The following is a 25665-nucleotide window of genomic DNA, read 5'->3' as shown; positions in this document are numbered from 1 at the left end:
GGTTCCTAATCATAAAGGGAATAAAGTGTTACAGGGGTACGGCAAGAAGGTGAAGTCGAGGATTATCAAATCAACCTTAATCTGAATGGCAGAGTGGGATCGATGGGCTGAATTATCTACTTCAGCACCTACAGTTTATGATTTTAGTTCTGAGGTAATTTTTGTCAACTGATTGCTAGTTTTCAGGCCTTGCAATCTGTTACATTTAAGTGAAAAAAATAATTAGCTTCCTCTTGAACAGAAGCATGGGAGCAACATTTCCATCTCAACTTTCTCTAATGCATTTTAGTTTCACCTGGAACACTCATCCTGTGGAGCTGGTGATCACCCATTTGTGCAAAATTCTGCCTTACTTAAATTTGTTCTACCCATAATCAGCATATTTTATATCTAGCCAGTTCGTGTACACCTTTGTTTTTGAGTTTCATTTAGTTAATATATTTATTAGCTAAGCCATCCAGGTCACTGGCTTGGATGCATTTGTATGACTGTTCAAGTGAGATCTCCTCAACTCTGATATCAAGGCTGTGGGCAAATCTGTGGTCTTTTGCTAAATCTTGTACAGCTGATTTAATTTGTTTTGCTGCTAACCTAAAAGATGAAGGACAATTTTCCCTGTTCTTGCTTAGTACACACCTTTTCCATGCTTATTAAGCTAAACTACACCTTCATGAGCTTCAGAGTGGCATATTGCAATACTGTCCAATTTTTATTTCACTAATCTTCCTTTCTTTCCCTTAGGACATTGTTCAGCAATTCCTGGTACTGTTGACAAAAAGTTCTGATGAAAGTCTCCGTTTCCTTAACTTCAGGCTTGACTTCAACGAGCATTACAAAGCAAGGGACCCTCGTCTGCGTACCTCACTGGGTAGCACCAGGGGCAAACGCAGCTCAGCATTGTAAACTGTTGTCCAAATCTTTCCAGCTATTACAATTAGGGCTACATTTACATGTACCTTGGTTTTCTGCTCTCTCTACCATCCTGTGAAACCTATGTTTGTAATGGCTGTCAGTGATGTACCACACCACTGGGAGCAGAGGGAATGATTAGTCATCTGATAATGTTAAATTTGTTGAGCGAGAAATATATCCACATAAAAGTGTAAGTTATTTATAATCTATGAATGTTTAGTTTGAAGTTGAACTTGAAGCTTGAACTGATTGGCATTTGGCAATTTTTAGCTTCACTTTGCTGAAAGAACTTTACAGTGTGTACAGAAAGGTGACTGTTCCAGACCTAAACCCACATTTTATTTTACAGATGACACAATTATTTAAACTGCTAAACAAAAATGAAGTTTGTTCAATAACAAAAACTTTTTTTTAAAACTAAGAGACACTTGGTCCTTTTCATGTAATATACATTCTAGATTGTCACAATTGGTGTTCATTTTAAAAACTCAACATATGCAGTGATTAAAAACCTCAGTTTTTACCTTGTGTAAATAGTTTGAGATTTTTTGATCTTATGAATAAACCTGTTGATGTATGAGAATATGGATAAAAGGTAAAAGAAAAAAGCTGGAAATCGGTTCCTTTTTAAAAAGTTACATTTGTTATGCAGTTCGTTTTTTTTTTATTATTGGTACTGTAGGAGAAAGCCATACATTTAACCCTTTGTAGATGCTCTGGCCGAGTTGAGGATTCCCTCCTTGTTCTCACCATTCTCCTTCTCAAAGCATAGAAGCAAAGGAATTCCAAGATTGAAATCTTGGATCTTGAAATTTTTCTTTTAAGAGTGTAAAGTTAATATAATTATGTCCAATGCAGATTTTGGGGAAGACTTACACATACCTTGGACATCATCACTAACCAAACAGAATGATAAATGGATAGATGAGATACTTATAAGTGTTATTTGTGAAAAACAGCATGATTATTTAAGACTTGGAATGTTTGTATATACTGGAAGCCCTATTCTGCAATTAGAGAATGATTCTAGCAGCAGCATTTTGGAACAGTATTTAAATATACAGTTTTTCTTCTCCTGAAGCATCTATACCATCATAAGTTGGGCCAGAAATTATCAAAATATACAGTGCCTTGCAAAAAAGTCTGCTTTGTAGCTTTGTGGAAGTCAAAACATGTTACAAATTATGTTCAGAAGGCCAAACCTCTTGCTTTATCACAAGACTGGAGCAATAAACCATATTTATTTTTCAGTAATGAAGACAGTTTTGGAGAACCACAACAACAGGTCTGACAGCATCTGTGGATAGAGAAATATTGCAAGTTTCAAATCCGATATGATAAGTATACTTAAGACACTAACTCTGAATCTCTCTCCAAAGATACTACCAAACTTGCTGAGGTTTTCCAGTGCTCTCCTTTTATTTCAGCACCTATCTTTCTTTGCTTTTGTTTGCTTTCCATTTCTTTCAAGTTTACAGATAATAAATGTTTCAGATTGATGGCTGGTTCTGAGACTGTACCAAGTTTGTACCAGTAAAACTGCCAGTCCTGCTCTAGAATCGAAACATAAGAGTTTCATTAGCTACAAACTGGCAAGAAAATAATTAACAAAGTTAAATCACAAAGCTACATAGTATAGTTTTAAAACTTGTAACAAACTACGCAGTATGCCTTTCTTGAACATTTCTAAACTTGTATATTTGAGAGAGAATAAGATCGCAAGAAATCCATTTTAATTCCTGGATTGCAGAAATCAGCAAAAGTTAATATTGTGGTGATCATAGGTGGAAGTCCACTTAATCTTCTGTTTTGATGTCTCTGATATCTTCTGACACATGCACTTCTCCAAACTAAGTAAGCTTACAGTTAAAAATGTCGTCATCTCATTCATCATACAATGAAGTAATTGTGTATCCAGATGTAAATGAAGTACTGTCATCACTCTTGGGTGATGATGACTGGATCAGAGAACTGGGTGTACTTGATAAATCATTGGTCATAGCCCACAATGACTGGGTAGAGGAACTCCATGCACCTGATGAATCATCAGGGCTGGTGGATGAAGGAAATATAGAGGAACTAGGTGCAGGTGATGAATAATTAGGTACAGAATCCTTACAATACCTGTTCCAGAATGATGCTAATGAAGACCAAGAAACTTGTGACTCAGCTTTACTGTGAGGGGATTCTACCTGATTGGAAGAGTCTGATTCATCTTGCTTTATTTCGGCACTAGAGCTGTGTGCTTGCCTGTAAGCATGGTGTACACCCTGAACTTCTTGATGAACTTGGGAAAACTTGGAAGATTCTGTACTAGTTTGTGCAATTTCTTCAGTATGGGTATGTGTCGATTGGGTAGAGAGAAAAGAAGCATCTGGTACTTTAGCTGGCACATGAGTAGATAATAGTTGAGTGCAACTAGGTGTAATGTTTTGGCCATTGTCAACATAAATTGGTGATTTAGGGGTAACCCTGTGTACATGTACTGAATTATCACTGACTGGGCTGACTGATGAATAGGCAGGAAAACTGGATGTCGGTATCACACTATAAAAAGCATGGGGTGATTGTGAATGTTTTGAAGATCTGAATGCACGTAACATATCTGATCTGTGACCAACATCAGTGGATGGAGAAGGAGTAATTTGCGAGTTATTACCACTAGATCTTGACTGAGTGGGAGTGTAGGAACAAGAAATATCTCTTGGATTATTACTAACTAGGTTAGTATTTAACCAGGGCTCAGTGGGTGAATAGAACCCACCTTGGAAATTATTACTAACAGAACTAGACCAGGACTGGATGGGTGAATTGGGATAAGTTTGTCGATTATTACAAAAGGGACTGGACTGAGATTGGGTAGGTGAATAAGTACCATCATGTGGATTATGACTAATAGGACTGAACTTGGAATGGTTGGACAAACTTGAGCCACTGTACAAATTATTATTATTATTTGGGCTGCATTTGGAGTGGGTGGATGAAATGGAATCATTGTGGAGACTAGCATGAGCAGGACTGGACTTGGAATGGGTGGACATATTAAAATCACTATGAAGATTATGATAAATGGGACTTGACTTGGAATGGCTGGGTGAATGCAAACTGCTGTGCAGATTGTTACCATCAGGACTGGACTTGGAACTGGTGCATGGATTGAAATTACTGTGTAAATTGTTATCAGCAGGACTGGACCTGGAAGGGATGGATGAAGACCGGTTGTCATATAAATCACTGTTATTTGAGTTGGCTGTGGAATGAGTGCATGAAGAGCAACCGCCCTGCAAACGATTGGTGACTGGGTTGGATGTTGAGTGGGTGGATGAAGAGCAACCACCATGTAAATGATTGCTCACTGGGTAGGACTTGGAATGGGAGTGTTTATGGGAAATAGTTTGTGATTTGTTACTGATAGGAGTGCTTTGAGATTGGGTGCTTGAAATATTAGCTGTTCTATTTTTATGTTTGTGCAGTAATTCAGAGGAAGGAGTAGAAAAGCTTTGCAAGTTATTATCAACATTGGTGGATAGTGATTGGGGATAATTTGCTGCATCTTGTGTTTTGCTGTTAGTGTAGGCTGATTGGGCAGAGGAACAGAAAACAGTTTGATCATTAACATCAGCAGACAGTGATTTGAACTGAGATGTTTTTGTGTCTAATGTATTGTCAAGGAGAGCCTGAGAGGATGGTGAGTGAATGTAAGGCTTGAAAGCATGTTGACTGGTGGATGAATGTGATACAATGTATACATCTTTTCTCTCAGGATTGAGCAGTGGTCTGATGGAAGAGGAAGAAGCTTGTGCATTACATGCCAAGTGTGCAGATGCTGATTGGCTGGCTGACGTTGATGGAATTTGCTGATCGTCACTGATAAATGTGAATGGTGACTTGGGGCAAGACTTGTGTGAATGCAATATGTTATCTCTGACAAAGTTGGTTGATGACTGATTGCAAGTATAGAAGATAGTTTGCTGAGGTTCTTCCATTTTGGATTGTAAAGAGGTAGAATCAGAGACACATTTTTCAGTATGATGGGCAAAGCCAGAGGGTGTATTGATAGAAGGGCTAGTTGCACTTCTCTCATTCTTCTCTGTTTTAGACCAGAGTGAACCAACAGAAGAACTTGATACAGTTCCTCCATCATCTAAAGCATGGGGTGAGGATGAATGAATAGATTGTCTCCATTTACATAATGTATCTTGCTTATCCTCATCATTGTTGGTATTACCAGGATTGAGATGTGATTTACTGGTCAAACAAGCAGTTTGTTTATTACCTCCACAGGTGGATGGAGTGAAAGATGTAGATATATCTTGAATGTGATCAGGAATCCCTAATATTTGATTGACTGCAGAAGGCAAACACTGCACATTGTCAGTAAAAGAGGGTAGTGATAAGGTAGAAGGACTTGACTGACTTTGTGCATTGGGGTCGTCATTGGTTGATTGCATGGAAGAATTGTATGTGTCATGAATATTATAATGGGTAGGGTTTAATATTGTTGTGGAGGTAGAATGAATGGAGACCTTTCTCGGATCTGTGTATTGTGATTGCTTGGGTGAACTGGATGCAACTTGTTGAGCAGTGGAGGTTGAAGGTGATTTTGTGGGGGTCTTGGATAAAGTATTATTTGAAAAAGTGGATGGTGCACAGATAGAATAGGCTGTGGTGCAGCCATTGTGAGCTGGTGGTGAATTGACAGGGGGGCTGACTTCATGCAGTATGCGTTGTCTGTTTTCACTGCTATTGGGGAATGATTGGGTTGGGGACTGAGTGACATCTTTTGTGTTCTGTGTGGGCAGTGATGTTAGTGAAACAGCATCTCTCCCATTATCATAGGTCGAAACTTGAGTGAAAGAAGCAGATGCATCTTGTACATTTTTAACAATATGACGAGTTGACACTTTGCATGATGGGTGAGATGCACTTCGTCCACTCTGGTTTACAGAAGTGTGCAGTGGATGAATGGGAGATATTTTGTTCTGAACAGGAATCAACAATGGTCTGCTAGGTGAATGCATACCTTGTGCATTATGCATCACAGCTGTAGGCAGTGTTGATGCTGTACAAGTTATACATTCATCATGACCATAAACTGACAGTGATTTGGAGGAAGATCTGGATTTGTGTACTGCATTAGATTTGACACAGGTGGATAATGTCTGAGTGGAAGAACTGGGAATATTTTGTTCACTGTCAGGAATGGAATGAGATTGAACTGAAGAATTGGACGATCTAAATGTTTGTAATCCACCAAGACCATTTTCACCAATGTTAGTAGATGTTTTTTGGGGCAGAGAATGAGAAATAGCTTGTCCACAATCATCTGCATGGATAGCCAATGATTGGATGGACATGTTAGATACATTTTGTGCCATGCTATCAATCTGAGTAGATTGAACTTTAGGAAGTTGATTATCACTGTTAGAAGTGAATGAATAGGTGACAGAATTAGATGCATTTTGTTTATAACTATCAATCTGAGATGTTGGTGATTGGCTAGGTGGATGCAACATATCTTGTGTCTCACCATCAACTTGCAAATGCAATGACTGAATGAAAGAATGAGTGTTCTCTATCACATTACCTTCAATGTGTGTGGCTGAGGTTTTCGTGAGCAATTTGGATGTATCTTTTAATTCATCATCCACTTTTGTTAATGGTGTTTTATCAGAAAAATTATATAAATGTTCTTTGTTAGTGTTGACAAGGATGGGTTCTGTATTGGGGGAAGGGTGGGATACTGTTTTTATATTAAGCGCATGATCAGGTGAATAAGTGGATACATTCTCTACATAACTGTCAAAATTTGAAGAGATTGAAGGTCTGGATGTATGCAGAGTGTGGTGAGAGTTATCAATCTCAGTTGATGACTGAGGGGAAGATGTATGTATGTGTTGTATATTGTTACTTTGAATGATAGATTCATGGGCATTATCACCAACATTGTTGAGATATGAACTAAAGGGAGCATTGTGACTTTTGTCACCAACATGAATGGGCAATGATCTGACAGAAACATGAAATGCACTTTTTTCATTGTCACTGTTGTGCAGTGGGAGTGACTGGTTGGAGGAATATGATATAGTTTGTATATTAATATCAGCAGGAGTAACTGCTAGCTTTCTGAAATTAGACACATCTCGTGCATTATCTACACATACTTTGGTGTTAGCATGATGAGACAGTGTCTTTGTGGGAGAAGATGCACGTGTTCTGTCATTGACTTGAGAGGACAGTGACTTTGTGGGAGAAATTGCACGTGTTGTGTTATTAACTTCAGAGGACAGTGACTTTGTTTGTGAAGAAACTGCCCGCTGTGTCCACCTGTGTTGGCTACATAATGAATTGTTGGAGGTATTATTCATGCCAGTCGACTGGAAGTGAATCTGAGACTTGCAGTTCATACTGTTGGTCAAAAAGGGATATAATGAATAGGTAGAAAAATCAAATGCATTCCTAGTATTAACATCAACGGGAAATGGAGAATTGTAGGAAGAATTGAATATTTGGTGTGCACTACTATTATCGTGAGTAGTTGATGACCGAATGGAAGAACCAGACATGCGTTCACATGAATCTTGCTTCTTATTATCAATACCACAGAACACTGATCCAAAAGAAGAATTAGAAGTACTTTGTACATTATGTTTAATAGGGGTGAAAGGATTAGATATCCATTGACCATCAACTACATTGATGGATAATGGTTTAATGGGAAACTTGGATTCATGCTGTACATTGTCAGCAACTTGGTTATTTATTGCATCTTTGTCATGATCATGTGTCAATGCTTCACTATAACAGTAAGGGGACATAATGTGTGCATTTGGATTTGATAGAAGAGAATAGTAGTGTGACTTTTGTGGGCTAATTGATCTTGATCTTCTAGTTCTGTATCTATCTGCTCTCTGGTTAACTGATAGTGGGTCATTGTAAGAACTGGGTCTATTGTCATGGGCATGGAAAATTTGAGTTACTGGTATTTTTGTTGACTTCTGATGTTGACTGTTGCTTTTTAAGGAAGAGATGTTTTCTTGTCCTGTGTGTCCTTTAAGATTGGTATATGGGAATTGGGTAGGAAAATAATGTAGTGATTGTTCATTATCAGCTGAAACATCTGGTCTTTGTATGGGTGAAGTTAATATATTTGGCTTGTTACTGTCCAGTTTGGATGAAGTACTGAAACAGTAGGAATCTTTGATAGTTTCTTTGAGGCAAGGTTTAGGTAAATACAGACAAGATTCTTGTTGGCTAACAGATTTAGCTTTTCTGTCTCTTTTGTGTCTATTATTTCTGTGATGAACTGACCCTGATTGAAGAGAAACTTCTCCCATTGAATCAGTGGGATGGAAGAATTTGGTTCTAGGTGTTTTTATTGGCTTTTCACGATCACCCCCATTGTGTGAGTGAGTACCCTCACCTTGGGCTATACGCTGTTCTCCATATGTAACCTGTGACCAAATGGGAAGCCATGCCATACCTTGAGTTTTATCAGTAGCTTGAGAGGGTAGTGATTGAACAAAATGTCCGGATGTGTGTGAGACATTATGAGATGGCCGTATTTGGTTAGAAGATCGAACCATACCCAATACGTTATCATCACGAGCGTTCTCTGATTGGATGGAATAAATAAATGCATCTGGTTGATTGCTGACTTGGGTGCATGGGGATTGTTGGGGTAAGCTGGAGGTACCTTCTATACTATCAGCATCTAAGTGCAGCATTTGAATTGGTGAAGTAGGAGTCCTGTTCACACTGTTATCAGCATATGCGAGTGGTGGTGCAATCGAGCTGAATCCATATGTGCAATCAGTCTGATTAACAGTCAATCCAACCAAATTGCCTCTTGTTTGTATGTCATTGTCTTGACTGGGTGATAGATGGCTATGATTAGAATAGGAGTTGATGTTAATCATTATGGGAGAGGACGTTTCTGTTGTAGCTTGTTCACTTTTTGACATTTGACCCAAATATTCACTTGCATGCAAGATTTCAAGTTGTTCTGAGTATTCCTTCATGTTATTTGCTTTTGAAGATGTAAGTCCTGTGTTACCTGAATTTTTCACTGGATCTATCAGATATGGTAAAGAGTGATGACCAGTCACAGATCGCTCTGAAGTACTTGAATGTTTCCAGAATGCGTGTTCAGGTAGTGGTGGTGCAATAGGCAAGTTCTCGTATGTGTTGCCTATGTCTTTATTTGTGGTGTCAACGTAAATGGGCTCACTGCTTCCATGATGTTTGACTTTCTTGTGTATTTTGCGCTGTGGATATTTCAAAAAAGTCACTTTGTGATTTCTTTTAATTTTCTTCTGTCCATCAGTTGCACTTTCCTTGTGTTCAGGTGTACCATGCTGAAAACTCCCAACATGTGACCTATATTTTGAGACAGAAACAATTGCTTACTTCAAGATATACAAACGTTGAAAGATTTTATCTATAGTATGGTAGAACAGGCTTTTAAATTGTATTAAATGGGGGCATTTAGGAAATTACACCTATTTTAGAGTAGTTTTTTATTGCTGTAATATTAGTCACTTTCAGTTTCAGTTTACAAATGGAACTATGGAGCAAGAAACACGTTTTCTTGGATGTGCTGGGAGACTAAAATAGTCATAGTTTAGATTTGCCCCACACAACCCAGTTGATAGAGGAAAAATAATCTTATAAAACGAAGTTATAGAGGGGTAACCAGAATACTGTTTGACGGCTAAATTTTGTAAAATGTGAATTATCATAATTCTGTTTTAATATTATTTTGATTAATGAACATTGAACAATATCAGAAGGAGATTTTCTGAAAATGCTTAGCTTAACAATAAACAAAACCTAATGATTTAATTGCAGTAGAACTTTGCCAAGTAGTCAAAAGGCACTTAATGTCTGATGAGAAATTACGGTTAAAAAGATGGTTAATCCAACTGGAGTGGACAATACTTCTGGCCAAAGTCTTTACTTGGTGAGAATTACCACAAGCTATAATGGATAAATTGTACAGAGTTTTATGTGATCAGTTATAGATTCTGGAACAATTTTAGCAGATTGAAGTATGGAATTGGTACTGTTTAAAAAGAAACATTAGGGAGAATACTGGTAATTAAAGACGAGATGACCTAAGGTCAGTAGTCAGAGAAAAAATAAAGTCTATTATAAAAGATGCAGTAATAGGACACTTTAAAAGTACAACATTATTTCCTTTTCACAAACCCTTGTTTGTGTAATAATGTTGACAAACCAGCTGGAGATTTTTTGAGTAAGTAGCTAGCAGATTAGATGAGGGAGAACCAATGGATGCAATATATTTGATTTTTCAGAAAATATTTTGATAAAGTCCCACATTCAAGGTTATTGTACAAAACCAAAAACACATGGTAGTAATATACTGGCATGGACTCTGAATTTATTTGTAGACAAGAAACAGTAGGAAGAAATGATTTATTTTTCCAGAGGAAGGCAGGGAAAGTGGGGGGTGGGGTGGGGGGGGGGGGGGGTGGTGCGGGGATTAGCTGTGGGAGCTATGCTCGGGCCCAAGCTGTTCACAATCTGCTTCAACTGTATGAATGATGAAAACAAATGTAATATTTCCAAGTTTGCTGACAATACAAAACTAAGTGAAAGTCATGTGGAGATGTAACACAGCTTTGCAAGATTTAGACAAGCTGATTAAGTGTAAATTTACAGCAGATACAGTATAACATGGATAAGTGTGATAAAGTCACTTTGGTTGGAACATTAGGATGGCAGAGTATTATTTAAATAGTGACAATTGGGAAAGGTTGATGCACAAAGGGGCTTGATAATCATCGTACACTACTTGTCATTGAAAGCAAATGCTTAAGTACTGAAACAAGTTCAGAAGATGAATGATATTTTAGCCTTTATTGTATGAGGGTTTGTGTACAAAGAAGCCTTACTGCAGCTGTACAGGGCCTTGGTTACACCACACACAGATGAAACAACTAAAGTTTACCAAACTGATTCCTGGGATGACCGGTTTGTCATATGAGAAGAAATTGGGTTGACTGGGCCTGTGTTCACGTTTGAGAGAATGAGAGGGAATCTTAGTGAAGCACAACAAATTCTGACAGGGGTGATATTTCCCCTGGCTGGGAGGTTCAGAGCAAGGAGTCATAGATTTAACATAGGTGATAAGCCATCTTGAACTTAGTTGAAACATTTCTCCGGAACATTGGATTTCTCTATTATAGAAGGCTGTGGGGAAAGTCACTCAATATATTCAAGAAAAATATATTTCCAGGAGGTAATGGTGTCTGGGAGTGTGGTGCAGCATTGGTGTAAGTCATTGAGATAGCTGATTCTCTATGATCATGTTCAATGGCGGATTGGGCTCCATCGTCTGAAGGGTGTAATCCGCCTATTTTCTGTGTTCATTGATCCATCAAGGCCCTAGCAACCCAAATCAGAGAATGCAACACAAGTTCAGTAGACCTCTAATAAATACAGAAAGTACAGCAGAAAATCGGCAGGTCTGGCAACATCTATGGAGAGAAATAATTGTCCAATTTGATTTTTGTTTGGATTTCTTCAGGCAATGCAATGGTGATGGAATATCTTTTAAAATATAATGCATCAGACAGGAGGTTCTGCCTAGATTTTTCTCAGCACATCCAAGTTTACATAATATGTATGGCTTTAAATTTGGTCACCGTTGCTATGTCTGCTTTCAATTGATGCTGTGGAATATGGATTGTTTAAAAGTAAAGTCACCATAGTTGTCCTTTCTCATGAGAGAACAATGACTGGTGGTGATTTAATATGGGGGTCACCACACCTCCGGCAAGGGCAAAGGTGAGAAGAAGAGTCTGTCATGGTAACCTCAACTTGTGCAGGACTCTGCATCACAAGCCAGCTGTCCAGCCAACCCCACTGACCCCTCACTCACTCGTACAAGATGTTCTCCATTTGGTATTGTCCTGAATGATTGAACATAAGAATCTGGCCCTTTGAGCCTGCTCCGCTATTCAATAATAACATGGCTGATCTTTTCTTTGTGACTCTGCTATTCCCTTGAAATTTATTCTTCAGCAAGAATACTATCATCATATAAATAGTTTTAAGATGTTTTATTGGTAACAAACAAAAATTTTTAATTCAAGGGAATACCTTTTAAACGTTAGCTGTTCTGGCTATTCTGGTAAAATGCCAATTTTAAGAGGCAAAAGATTCGAAGGCAGCACAAGGCATATTTTTTTTTCCTTGTGCTGTGCAGTGAACAGTTTGAATCTGGAATTCACTTCCTGAGAGTATAGTGGAGGCAAATTCCAACATGGTCTTCAAAGTTTTGTTTTGTAACACTTGGAAAGTTTGTAGGACTAATAAGTAAAGCAAAGGCTGGGGTAGTTAAAGAAATTTCTCCTTCTTTAATATGGGGGATAGAGTTAATCAGAGTTAATTTGAAGAGATGCTGGGCAAAACAACCATTTTTGAGGAGAACATTGGTATGAAAGTGGGAATTATGTCATATTCCATGGTCACACCTTTATTAATCATTAACCACAGGGGGCATTGGGCCAGAGCTCAAAACTATCAGAATTGCTGAGCTAGAATAGCAACCTTCCAATACTTGATAAGGGCAGGATTCTTCTCAAGTTACAATTGGCTGACCAATAGGCTTTAGATGGGATTGTCTGGAGTGCTTGTTAAGGAAACGTCACTTAAAGTGATAATTATGACGAAGTGTCAGGGCTTCAAAATCAAGACCGTACCGTGTAGTGGAAAATCATATTAGTATCAAAATGCCTATGAGAAGTGTGGAGTATACATCATGTTATGCTGGTACTGCTGGAACATAAATACATCCATTCCAAACTGTATTGTACAGAGCAAAATACCACCAAGTGAATAGTTTAATGAAATGTACATAGCTACTAAGAGTAGGAGGAGGCTATTCAGCTCTTCAAGCCTGCTCTGCTATTCAATACGATCGTGGTTGATCCTATCTCAAAATTGTATTTTCACTCTCCATATCTCTTTATGCCTTTAATATCTTCAAGAAACTAATTTCTTGAATGTACCAACCTCCCGATTTTGTGATTTTCCACAGGTTGACCATCCCGAGTGTCCATCTCCATCCTAAATGGCCTGCCCCATATCCTCAAACTGACTTAGAATTACCACAGTGTAGAAACAGGCTATTCGGTGCAACAAATCTACACTGATTCTGAGGAGCATCCCACCTCAGACTCACCCTCCCCCATCCCATCCCTGTAACCCTGCATTCTCCCATGGCTAATCCAACCACCCTACACATCTCTGGACATTATTGGCAATTTAGCGTGGCCAGTCTGCCTAACCTACACATCTTTGGATTGTGGGAGGAAACCAGAGCACCCAGAGGAAACCCACGCAGACACTGAGAATGTGCAAACAACACACAAACAGTCACTGAAGGCTGGAATTGAACCTGAATCCCTGGCACTGAGGCAACAGTGCTAATCGCTATGTCACCCTTTCTCCCTGAATAAGGAAAACATTTCCTGCACCAAGTCTGTCCTGCTCTTTTAGAATGTTATACATTTCAATCAGATCCCCTCTCGTCCTTCTAAACTCTCGAAAATACAGGCCCAGTCAAAACAATCTCTCCCTAGTTGTATAGATAATTATGCTCAGGAAACTAGTGATTGAGGCCAGATTTGTTTCGAGGTGTTCAACATCATGAGGGGTCCAAGAACAAAGAGTGGTGTTCTTATTGGTGAATGGATTGAGAATAACAAAATGATGGTTTGAAGTGGCATAAGATTCAGTGGCAGCACAAGGCATATTTTTTCCCTTGTGCTGTGCAGTGAACAGTTTGAGTCTGGAATTCACTCCCTGAGAGTATAGTGGAGGCAGATTCCAATGTGGCCTTCAAAGGGTTTTTTCTTGTAAGCACTTGAAAGGTTGTAGTACTAAAGAGTGAGGCAAGGGCTGGGGCTAGTTAAATTGTTCTTGCTGAAGATGGTGTAGGCTCGACAGAGCAAGTGGTCTCATGAATCTGCGATAAACTTCAAAAGGAGAAGGGTAAGACTTGCTTTGATACAGGTCTTTAAAGTTATGGAAGTGTTTGTTAGGATAAATGTAAAGGTACTTCCAATTTGATCAGAGACCAGAACTAGAGGCCAAGAAGTATAAAATAATGATGAATAAATCCAATAAAGAATTTAGAAGAAACCTCTTTACTCGGCATGCTAAGAATGGTAAACCTGCCACAACAAAGAATATTTGAGGCGATTAGTAGAGATGAAGTGAAGGGAATGCTGGATAAACATTTTTTTTAGACATTCTATGAGAATGAAGAAATCAAAAAGTGAGCTAATCAGCTGAGATGAAGGTAGAAGGAGGTCACATCGAGCACCAAGACCAATACTGACAAATTGTGTTTCGTTGATTCATGGGACGTGAGCATCACTGTCTGGTGAATGTTTATTATCCATCTCTAATTGCAGTGCCCTGATAGGCCATTCCAGAGTAATGAGTTTGATGTCAGATGTAGGCCAGTCAAGACAAGGGTGAGAAATTTCTTTTTGGAAAAGGACATTAGTGAACCATTTGATTTTTTTTTTATAACAATTGACAATGGCTACATTAAGCTGGGCTTTTTATTCCAGACCTTTGCTGAATTCTAATTTGACACTGTCCACAGACCATTAGACTGGAGTTCTGGTTTACTTGTCCAATAACTTTACCGCTAAACTCCTGTATCCCTTATTGGTTTATTTCTATGCTGTGAAAAGGGGGGAAATTCTTTAAGGCAGGTCTGACTGGCCCACTTTTGGAGGAGAAACTCAGCAGATTTTAAAGAAGGGTCACTGGACTCTAAACAAACTATGCTTTCTCTCCATACATGCTGTCAGACCTGCTGAGTTTCACTGGCAATTTCTGTTCTCATTTCCCTTTTTCCCCCCCCTCTCAGTAAAGTTTTCTCCCACATTTTGTGCTGGAAGAGTTGAAAAACTACATTTGGCGAGGCTGAATTAAATAATTCTAAAATAGTAAGGAAATAAGACTACGGTTCAACCAACTATCAGCTGATTGTTGGTATCTCAGTGTTAACTGCAACACTAAAGAATTGAAAGGATTATGGAACCAGTCAGTCTAGTGCGATTTAGGCTGCTGCTAAAGAATTATACAACCCTGACATTGTTTTCTCCAGTCCATTTACAGTATTTGTATTTTGTCTTTCTTTTTCCTTATGCAAATGAGTTTCAAATGGGGTAATCCTTTTCCTGTTCATATTAAAGCTAAGAGTGTTACAATAACTTGGTTTTATTGTTACTGAAGAAATCTGGTTGAGTTTGCTTTTATCCTGGGTTAGTTTGAGGCAACTTGGGATTTTTGGTATTTTCATTAAACCTTCACATTTCGGGTCATTCTGAAAATCATGGAATTAGATCTCCGGTGCACTACTCCACCCCAGAGAGTCAGTATTACACACAACATTTACAAGGATATCTGCCTGTGCTTACTTGTTTAGTGCAGATAAATGTACAACATTTCGAGTTTCTTAAGGTTTTGGGCATTTCTGAAGCTCAGTTTCTTCAGGCAGTGTTGGCAGACAGCATTTTGGACTGATACTGGAATGAGGAGGGGTTTTCATAGAACTGAACTGGAAAGTTTAACCTGGGCTGGGTGGTGGGGCGGTGGTTCGGAAGAGAGTCCGCGTAATTTTTTTTGTTTGGAGATGTGAGGGGAAGAATCAGTGTTTTTCTTCAAAACTATTAAATCAAATCCCAAGATAAAGAAAGCAGAGGTTTTTGCCTGAACTCACTGTTGATTGTCCATAACGACTGTATCAAGGAATGTGGCTGAAATTGTTGAAAATATGAGAAATTTTGATCACAAAGCCAAGGGCCAGAAAATGATTCAGAGTGTAACGGTTTTCCAGTTTCCAGCCATGTTTACTACCTGTTTTAATGAAACAAAATTCTAAATAAGACAACAATTTCAGATTAACATCAAAGTTTCATTCTCTATGCAATTTCTTGTTAACTAGTGATCAATTTTGTTAAAATTTGTGTGTGTTACAATTACAAGTGCAAGTGGTTGATTGCAATTCATTAAAGAAGTTGCACCTTCCCTTCCTTTTTAGCAGCCCATTTCGTTCATCCTATTTCTGGTTTGGTTCATTTGAAGGTGCACTGGTTTATTCGGCATTTCCTGTAACACAAATCATCGAGAGAATATCTTACTAACAATATTAAGCGGTCAGTTATACTAATTCAGTTAGATAATGACTGATCTGTGTCAAAAGTTTCTGACTTGATGACTATATCCCATGATTCCTTTAGTGTCCAAAAATATTCTAAACTGTCTTAAGTAGATGCAAAAACAGAACATCCACAGTCTTTGGGGAATGCTCTGAGTGATACAATTTCTTCTCGTCTTTGTTCTAAATGGCTGATACCTTAGTCTGTGTGTATTTCCTCGGTTTCTAAACTCAAGAAAGGGAAACAGTTTCAGTATCTACAGTTTAAAGGCTTGTGTAAAATTGTACATGTTTTAATTAGATCAGTTCTCGTTTTTCTAAGTTCAAAACTATTATTCAATACAGCTACACAATCCTTTGTCCGAAATCTGAAAAGCTCCAAAATCCCAAATTTGTTCTGTGGAGTGTCATTTTGGTGTGCGAACAGATGACCCAACTCCACACCCACTCGAACCACGTCACTCAGATGTGACGTGACATGGCATCATGGCCCAGCACTGGCAGGAGTCAATTGTGTGTCAGCGTGTGTACTGTTCACACATGCATCAGCTGTTAGGTAATTTTTTAAAAATTTATCTGAAAATGTTATATATTCCAAAATCCAAAAAATTACGAATTCTGAAAAACAACTGGCCCCAAGGATTTCAGATAAATGATTGTGTAGCTGTACTTAGCAGAACAACTTGTTCATCCCAGGAATCAAGCTAGTGAACACTTGTTGCATCCTCTCTAATGCAAATATACACTTCCTTAAGAAAGGAGACCAAAACTGTGCATACTACTGTGGAAATGGACACAAAGCTTCATATAATTGCAGCAACATTTTCTTTACTTTATCTTACAATAAAGGATTACATTCCATTTGCCATAGAATGAGAGTATTAATAACCAGATCATCATTTGTTGCTCATCACTAATTACCCTGGAACTGAGTAGCTTACTGGGCCATTCCAGTGGGCAGTTAGGATTCAGTCACATTGCTGTGGATCTGTAGTCATGTGTACACTAGACCAGGTAATGATAGTAGATGTCTCTCCCTAAAGGACGTTAATGAACTGGATGCATTATATGATTTTCCAATAGTAGTTATATAGTTGACATGATACTAGCTTTGTTTTCTTGAATTCAAATTTCACTAACAGTACAGTGGTGCTCAAACCCATGTCCCCAAAATATTAACCTGGAGTATCAGATTACTAGTCCAGTGACACATCGGTAGTGGGCAAGTTGTTGGAGGGAATCCTTAAGGCAAGGACTGATTAGGGATAGTCAACATGGTTTTGTGCATGGGAAATCATGTCTCACAAACTTGATTGAGTTTTTTGAAGTAACAAAGAAGATTGATGAGGGCAGAGCGGTAGATGTGATCTACATAGACTTCAGTAAGGCGTTCGACAAGGTTCCCCATGGGAGACCGGTTAGCAAAGTTAGATCTCACAGAATACAGGGAGAACTAGCCATTTGGATACAGAACTGGCTCAAAGGTAAAAGGGTGGTGGTGGAGGGTTGTTTTTCAGATTGGAGGCCTGTGATCAGTAGAGTGCCACAAGGATCGGTGCTGGTTCCTCTACTTTTTGTCATTTACAGAAATGATTTGGATATGAGTATAAGAGGTACATTAGTAAGTTTGCAGATGACACCAAAATTGGAGGTGTAGTGGACAGCGAAGGTTACCTCAGATTACAACAGGATCTTGATCAGATGGGCTAATGAGCTGAGAAGTGGTAGATGGAGTTTAATTTAGATAAATGCAAGGTGTTGCATTTTGGGAAAGCAAATCTTAGCAGGACTTATACACTTAATGGTAAGGTCCTAGGGAGTGTTGCTGAACAAAGAGACCTTGGAGTGCAGGTTCATAGCTTCTTGAAAGTGGAATTGTAGGTAGATAGGATAGTGAAAAAGGCGTTTGGTAGCTTTCTTTGACTGGTCAGAGTATTGAGTACAGGGGTTGGAAGGTCATGTTATGTACAGAACATTGGTTAGGCTACTGTTGGAATATTACATGTAATTCTGGTCTCCTTCCTATCGGAAAGGTATTGTGAAACTTGAAAGAGTTCAGAAAAGATTTACAAGGATGTTGCCAGGGTTGGAGGATCTGAGCTATAGGGAGAGGCTGAACAGGCTGGGGCTGTTTTCCCTGGAGCATCGAAGGTTGAGCAGTGACCTTAGAGGTTTACAAAATCATGAGGGGCATGGATAGGATAAATAGACAAAAAGTCTTTTTACTTGAAGTCGGGGAGTTCAGAACTAGAGGGCATAGGTTTAGGGTGAGAGGGAAAGATATAAAAGAGACCTTAGGGGCAACCTTTTTACAAAGAGGATGGTACGTGTATGGAATGAGCTGCCAGAGGAAGTGCTGGAGGCTGGTACAATTGCAACATTTAAAAAGCATTTGGATGGTTTTTGAATAGGAAGGGTTTGGAGGGATATGGGCCGGGTGCTGGCAGGTGGGACTAGATTGGGTTGGGATATCTGGTCAGCATGGACGAGTTGGACCGAAGGGTCTGTTTCCATGCCATACATCTCAATGACATTACCACTGCAACACTGTCTCCCCTATTGATTGTAGTATCTCCATGTTCATTTCCAGTAAATCATGTATCAAGGCATCCAAATTCCCTGTGTACCACAGTATTAGTTCTCCACATTCACAAACAAAAAAATCTGTTCTTCTATGCTTCCTTTTTAAGTGGTTAATTTGCACTCTCCTCATTATTCTCCATCAATCATCATCTTGCTCAGTTAAGTAACTGATCTATATAACTTTTATAGCCTTTTTGCTTCTCTCTCACAGCCTTCTTTCCTAGAACTGCAGAAATAGCTGCCAAATGTGTTTCTTACAAAATGCTTTCATGAATTCAATAGCTGTCAATCAAGTTAAGTCAAAGACAAAACAGTGCATTAAATGAGGAGATGCCATTAACTAATGTCCAAGGCCTCACATCTAATCAATCCCCTAGTGAAGCATAATCTGATTCATGCTTGAACATGATCACTGCATATTTTGCTACTTTATTAGGAGCATCCTCCATTTTATAACACTGAACAAAAAACTAAAAGAACTACTGTTCTGAAGGGTCACTGGACCTACAACATTAACTCTGATTTCTCTCCACAAATGCTGCCAGAATTGCTCAAATTTTCCAGCAATTTCTATTTTATTCCATTTTATAGCAACCAGGACTAGCAATAGCATTTTACCACCGCTTGGCTAATATATCATTAAATACAAAAATAAAAAGACTTGCAGTATCAATTTAACAAAATCTATGTAGCATTGCCTCTGTTTACATCACACAAATGCAATGAAATCCTAAAATTATTAAAGATCCTGAAATCCAAAGCTACTGAGGTGCAAGTATACGAATTATTACAATGCCATGGAAAGCTGAGGAGCTGGGAAGTAGAGGAAACCTCAAGACGGTAATAGCTGCAGAAATAGACTAATGGGGTTTGCCGACACAGACTGTCAGTACCACCCGGAGCAGTCAGTGAGCAGAGGACCCCAAGACAGACATAGAACAGGCAGGCAGCATCACTTGGAGACCATGTGAGTAGGGGATACTGAGACAGACAGTGAAGATGGCAAGCCCGATGATGTGTTGTGACCACAGAATGCAGAGCTACTGGACTCTAGTATGATCCAATATAAGCAAACATGCCTAAAACATGTATTTTGCACCTCTTAAAACTTTGGTTGAGGGGTTAAACAGGTGGCTGAACTTTAGCCACTGACATGTCAGATGGGGGAAACTTACCCACTTCATTTCAGGAAGCAATCACGTCCATTAGAATGAGGTCTTCTGATATGGAAAAGGAGGGTGTGGACTGAGAGTGAAGCAGATAATAGGTCCCAGAAGGTAGAAGCCTCAGACTCTGATAATGTCCCGCAGATTTGAATTTCTTTCAGCTTGTTTGGATGAGAGTGAGGACTGCAAGATGAATAACTAACCAAGGCACAGCTGTACAGGAATCCATTTGATTGATTGGAGCAAACAGAAATGTCGTGTTAGTAGTGGATAGTATAAAGAGGGGGGGGGGTTGAGACTGCTTTCTGTTCCAAAGAGCAAGACTCTGGAAGGCTGGGTTATCTTTCAGGTTTCAGGAGATCTGCTCAGGGCTGAAAAAGAGTTTACAGTCTGAGGGGTTGGATCCAGTCACAATGTTTCTTTTAGAATCAAACAATATAAGCAAGACATGGAAAAATGATTTGTCTGCATTGTCAGAATGAGGTGTTATGTCCCAATTTAAGAAGCATAACCTCTAGATTATTAGCAAAGCCATGTGAAAGTTAACATGGGACAAATAAAGGTAGAGAAATTAATGTGTAACTCAAAGATTAGTAGAAGATGATTCTGGTTGATGGACTCTGGGGAATTGGGAAGGTGAGGGCTGTACCTTTGGAACAGCCTGTGCCTCATTTTACTGGAACCAGTGTTCGAGAGAGTTGCACAATTAGGGAAAGAGAAAAGATTTCAAAATAAATAGTAGGAGCAAGCAATCAAATTTGGGAAGATGTGTTAAAACAGAGTAGAGACAAAAATAGCGTAAAGAGGAAGGTAGTATTATTGGAAATGATTAAAAGGGTGTGACATGAAAAAGTAGAGAGTTGATTTAAAAGTAAATCTATAATTAAACCAAACGTAACAAAACTAATAAAAGGATAAAACTTAAATGCATATAGCATTCCAAACAAAATATGCTCTGAAAATGTAACTAAAATTCAACCTGATAGCCATGACAGAGGCATTGCTGTGGACAGACATTTATTGGGACCTGAATACTGAGGGACAGATGACATTTAAGAAATGCAGGGAGCTTGGAAAAGATGGAAGGCTGACTGTTAATTAATGATGGTATTAACACTTTGAAGATAAATGACTTCAGTACAGGAATCCAGGATATAAAAGCAATGTGTAGAGTGGTGAGAAATTATAAAGACAAGAAGTCACTTGTGAAAGTGACCCCCTCACAGTAACTACATGGTAGGATGGAATATGAGGAAGATCTAATGAGAGATGGTCAGAAAACTTTGGTGATAATCATGGGGTGCCTTTACTTTAGATGATACTGGAAAAATCAGAAGGACAAAGACAGCTAAACTTGCTGATGACTGAAAGATAGATAAGAAAGTAAATTTTTAAGAGGATATAACCTACTTATATTCCTTTGTAGACTTCTGTTTAACTAAGTGAACAAAGATCCAGCAAATTAAATATGATGAGAGAAGAATTACAAGTATGTTTGGCACCTAGATAGTGAGAGAATGTTGAGCTGAGATGTCGAATGTATGACCTAGTGCAAGCTCCCAAGAAGCTGGGAATTCTACAGCAAGTAACTCGCCTCCTGATTCCATATACTGGAAGCCAGAAGTCTACACTGCTCAAGTCAGGAGTGGGATTGTATATGCTCCATTTGCCTGGATATGTGCAGTTTGAACCGCACTCATGAAGCTCAACACCATTGGCACAATACTATGCCTTTATTTTGTCCTGCTTTTTTCATGAAGAGAAGTTGAGATAGAGGTGTCAAGTGGCCTGTTTACATCGTGGGAGGACTTGTTTTTTTTAAATTGGAACAATGGAAGCAGCCTGAATAGGTGGGTCCAAGCTCCCATTGAACCGGGATTTTAGTTTAACTTGTAGCAACTGTTGGGGTTGTGAAAGCTGCTACATCTCTCTCTCTGTCGCTCTCGCTCTCTCCTTCTTACAGCTAAAAGCTGAGATTCTCTTCCTGCTGCTAGAGTTGCATGTAAGACAATTTGGTTTCTGAACTGGCCTTTGCAAGTGGTGTGTTTATGAGATTTACCATATTGGAACAGTTGCTGTTTAGTAGTCAATAATGTATTAGTGTTTTAAGTTTTCCAATAGAGTTAACTTTTATTTTAACAATACTGTATGGGACATCCAAGATGGTGGTGATCCAGTAGGTCTGTCCTGCTGAGCTCTGCACAATAACCCAGGCAAAGTGGTGCATTTACCCTCCATTTCTTAGCTATTGTGGTAAAAATCGGCAGTTTTAATCCCAAGAATTGCTGTATTTCAGTTTTGCTGATTAAGGAAGATGACCAAGGGAAAAGGAAAGCGAGGATTGCGACCAGCAGGGCACTCACCTGCAGCCGCAATGTCGGCTTCTGCGAAAATCCCAGGGGACCCACCTGTGGAGCAGAGCCTGGTCTTGGAGTTCATGAAGCTCCGAGAGAAGATCAATTCAGCAATGGAGGAGACCCAGACCTGGTTGGAACCGAGGTAAAAACAATGACTGCAGATGCTGGAAACCAGATTCTGGATTAGTGGTGCTGGAAGAGCTCGGCAGTTCAGGCAGCATCCAAGTAGCTTCGAAATCGACATTTCGGGCAAAAGCCGCCCGAAACGTCGATTTCGAAGCTACTCGGATACTGCCTGAACTGCTGTGCTCTTCCAACACCACTAATCCAGGTTGGAACCAATCTTGGTCATGCTGCAGAAGCATGATCAAGAGATCTAGCATCTCGGGCAGCGCCTCATGGAGGCGGAGCGGTGGACCACGACTTCCTAAACCTCAGTAGAATCCTCAGTGGGTCAGGTCCTGGCCCTGGAATGACAGGTATGGGCCTTTGTGGAGCAGGTCGACAACCTCAAAAATCAAGGCCATCGGAAGCACATCCACCTGATCGGGCTGCCGGAGCGGGAGGAAGAAGGCCAGCTAGTTAGCTTTTTGGAGCAATGGCTCCCACAGTCTTTGAGGCTGGAAGTCAAGGCTGGCCTGGTGCGGGTCAAGCGGGCCCACCAGGTCACAGTGCGCAGGCCCAGATCTGACCAATGCCCCCACCTGGTCTTAGTGTGACTTCAGCATTATAGAGATAAGCAAATGTTGTTGGAAGCTTCCAGAGCACTAGGGAAGGATCCACAGGCCCTGATATACAAAGGATCAAGAATTATGTTCTTCCAAGATTTTTCTGGGGCCGTGATCCACAAGAGGAAGGTCTTTGATGATGTAAAGAGGAGGCTGAGGGACTTGAATATTCAGTACTCTTTTAGATATTCGGCAATATTACATTTCAGCCACAGAGGGTCTGTGTTTAATTTTGACTCACTGGAAAAAGTAAAGGACTTCCTGGAGACCTTAAAGTAGACTGGCTGGCTCAAATAATATGGACAATAATGCTTACCTTGTTTTCTCTGTGGTTTGCCCAGTTTACCTGGTTTTGTTCTTTTAATATGTGAGGATCCCCTTTTTCTTTTTGTCTCCCTTCTCCCTTCTTTCTCTCCTCCCATTATCCTTTTTTTAATCATTGCCTTTTCTCTCTCTTGGTATAGGATTGGGGAGAGTGGGGGGCAGGGTTTAACTACGAGGATTGCCTAGGGTCAAAGTATGGATGGAATGGACTGAACGCCCACTTGTAATTTTCTTGTTATAAGATGCATGTAATTTTTTTTACTTTGTTTTGCTTGGGTTTGGGGTGCGGCCTCAGCTTGAAGGAGCCATGGAGGGGTTAGTGGGTTGTGTGAGCGCCCCCTGTGGGCAAGGTGGAAAGTCTCCTCTTATTTGTTTTGTAGGTTGGTTCATTGTAGAAGTTGTTGTTAGAAGTTTTGATTTGGTAGTTTTTGTAATTGTATTGTCAACTTTATAAAAACTGTTTACTGTTTTCACTCGGCACATTATGGGTGGGGTTCTTCCTCCCGGAGGTTCACTGGCTGTCTCGGAAAGCTATGGCTAATAGTTTGTTTAAATGGTGCACCTGGAATATTAAGGGGAGTCGTTCACCAATTGAGAGAAAGAAGATACTTTCAAGCTTGGCTGCAAAAAACATCTAACCGATAAGGAGCACTTAAAGTTATAGCAGGGAGTGTTTGGCCAGGTGTTTTTCTCATCCTTTAATTCTAAAAGCAGAGGAGTTGCTATACTTATCCAGAAGAATCTCCCATTTCAACTGTTAGACCAAATTAAGGATGAATATGGGTGGTTTGTGATCCTTAAAGCTTTAATGCGTGGAGAGGAATCTGGGATTTTGAATGTACATTGTCCCCAGGCACATCCCCTCAAATTTTTAACAAATGCACTTTCCAGGTTGATGGCCTTTGAGCAGGTCATATGATTATAGGGGGAGACTTTAAACATCTTATGGACCCCACGGTAGATAGGATGCCCAGGGGTCTCATGGGCATATCCTCGCAATCCAGGCAACTGGTGGACCTGGCGGGGAGCTGGGCGGTGGGTGTGTGGAGATGTCTTCACCCTGAGGGTAGGGACTTCACCTTTTTCTGTAACCCACACAAGCGCTACACTAGGATTGACATGTTTTTTTCTACCATCGGTCTTGTTGAATTCGGTGCTGTCCTATAGAATTAGGAACATAGCCATTTCTGATCATGCGGCAGTGTATGTGGAGATCAAGGCCGATGGTGATGGGACAGGCTTGTGGCATTGGCAATTGGATCCTTTCCTCCTGAAGGATAGCAAGTTTACTGAGTACCTTTTGTGGGAATTTAAAATTCTTTGGGACATTAATTTGGGTATGGCCAGTAACCTGTAGCTGCTCTGGGAGACTGCTAAGGCCAATGCGAAGCGTTTGATTATTTCTTTCTTGGCAACTGGAAGCGGCAGAGGGAAGAGCATCAGCTTATGCTTGAGGCCTGGTTGAAGGCAGCTGAGACGGCATACTTTGACAGACCATCTGTGACCAAGTTGTAGCGGGTTACAGCCCTCAGGCTGCCTTGAATGCTGCGCTCACCCAGACAACAAAGTGGGAGATCTCCTTTGTGAAACAGAGGTTATTTGGGTATGGTGATAAACCAGGTAGATATCTGGCATATCTATCATCCATCAGAGAGTGTGCTAGTACTCTCACTTGCGACTCCAAAAAGATTAACACAGCATTCAGGAAATTCTACTCTTGTGTTGTACCAGTTGGAGAGCTGTGAGGACAGATTGGTGAAGATGGAGTCCTTTTTTAAGACGCTTGGAATTCCCAGGTGTAACTTCAGAGTAGGCGTCTCTTTTGAATGCCCCTCTGACAATACAAGAAATACAAAAGGCGGTGAGGCAGCTCCAGCGTGGTAAAGCACTTGACCCAGAGCAAGTTTTATAAAGAGTTTATAAACATGCTGGCCGGCCAATTCTGGATATGTACGATTATTCGTACAGTCAGGACTGCCTCCCATCCTCTCTGAGAGAAGCACGTATCTCCCTTATTCTCAAGAGAGGATAAACTCAGAGGATTGGACTTTATATAGGCCCATATCGCTATTAAATGTGGATTTTAAAATTTTGTCGAACATGTTGGTGTTGAGATTGGAGAAGGTCTTGCCCTCCATTGTAAAAGAGGACCAGACAAGTTTTATTAGAGGTCAGAGGTCTTCTAACAATATTAGAAGGGTACTGAATATTGTTCAGGTATGCAAACAAGAATCAATTTCGGGCTTGGTAGTCTCCCTGGATGCAGAGAAAGCGTTTGATCGGGTGGACTGACCGTACCTCTTCTATGTCCTGGAATAGTTTAGTCTTGGAGAGGTCTTTGTCAGGTGAGTGGCAGTATTACATAGCGACCCCAAGGCAGCAGTTCT

The 25665-nt window shown here is 39.8% G+C and overlaps 2 protein-coding genes across 5 annotated transcripts in view; one reads left to right on the top strand and one right to left on the bottom strand.

The window, feature by feature from the left end:
* The window catches only part of tubgcp3 (tubulin gamma complex component 3), a 56503-nt gene extending 55068 nt beyond the window's left edge, over window positions 1-1435 (top strand). Inside the window, exon 22 of the mRNA XM_072578121.1 lies at window positions 742-1435. Within this exon, the coding sequence (XP_072434222.1) occupies window positions 742-903 (162 nt within the window). The 3' untranslated portion in view covers window positions 904-1435. The remainder of the gene's footprint in view (window positions 1-741) is intronic.
* A 35-nt stretch (window positions 1436-1470) lies between these two features.
* The window catches only part of LOC140481627 (uncharacterized), a 295437-nt gene continuing 271242 nt past the window's right edge, over window positions 1471-25665 (bottom strand). The window contains exons 8-10 of one of the 4 annotated variants that reach the window (XM_072578118.1): window positions 15987-16071; window positions 15683-15819; window positions 1471-9291 (exon numbers count right to left, since the gene is read on the bottom strand). In XM_072578118.1, the coding sequence (XP_072434219.1) occupies window positions 2796-9291; window positions 15683-15696 (6510 nt within the window). In that variant the 5' untranslated portion in view covers window positions 15697-15819; window positions 15987-16071 and the 3' untranslated portion in view covers window positions 1471-2795. Of the gene's footprint in view, window positions 9292-15540; window positions 16072-25665 lie in introns of those variants that run through there. The other 3 variants (XM_072578119.1, XM_072578117.1, XM_072578120.1) reach the window with 3 other exon arrangements.

This window comes from Chiloscyllium punctatum, chromosome 9 (assembly GCF_047496795.1).
Source record: "Chiloscyllium punctatum isolate Juve2018m chromosome 9, sChiPun1.3, whole genome shotgun sequence".
Lineage (NCBI taxonomy): Eukaryota > Metazoa > Chordata > Chondrichthyes > Orectolobiformes > Hemiscylliidae > Chiloscyllium > Chiloscyllium punctatum.
This window is presented reverse-complemented; position numbering and strand designations above follow the sequence as displayed.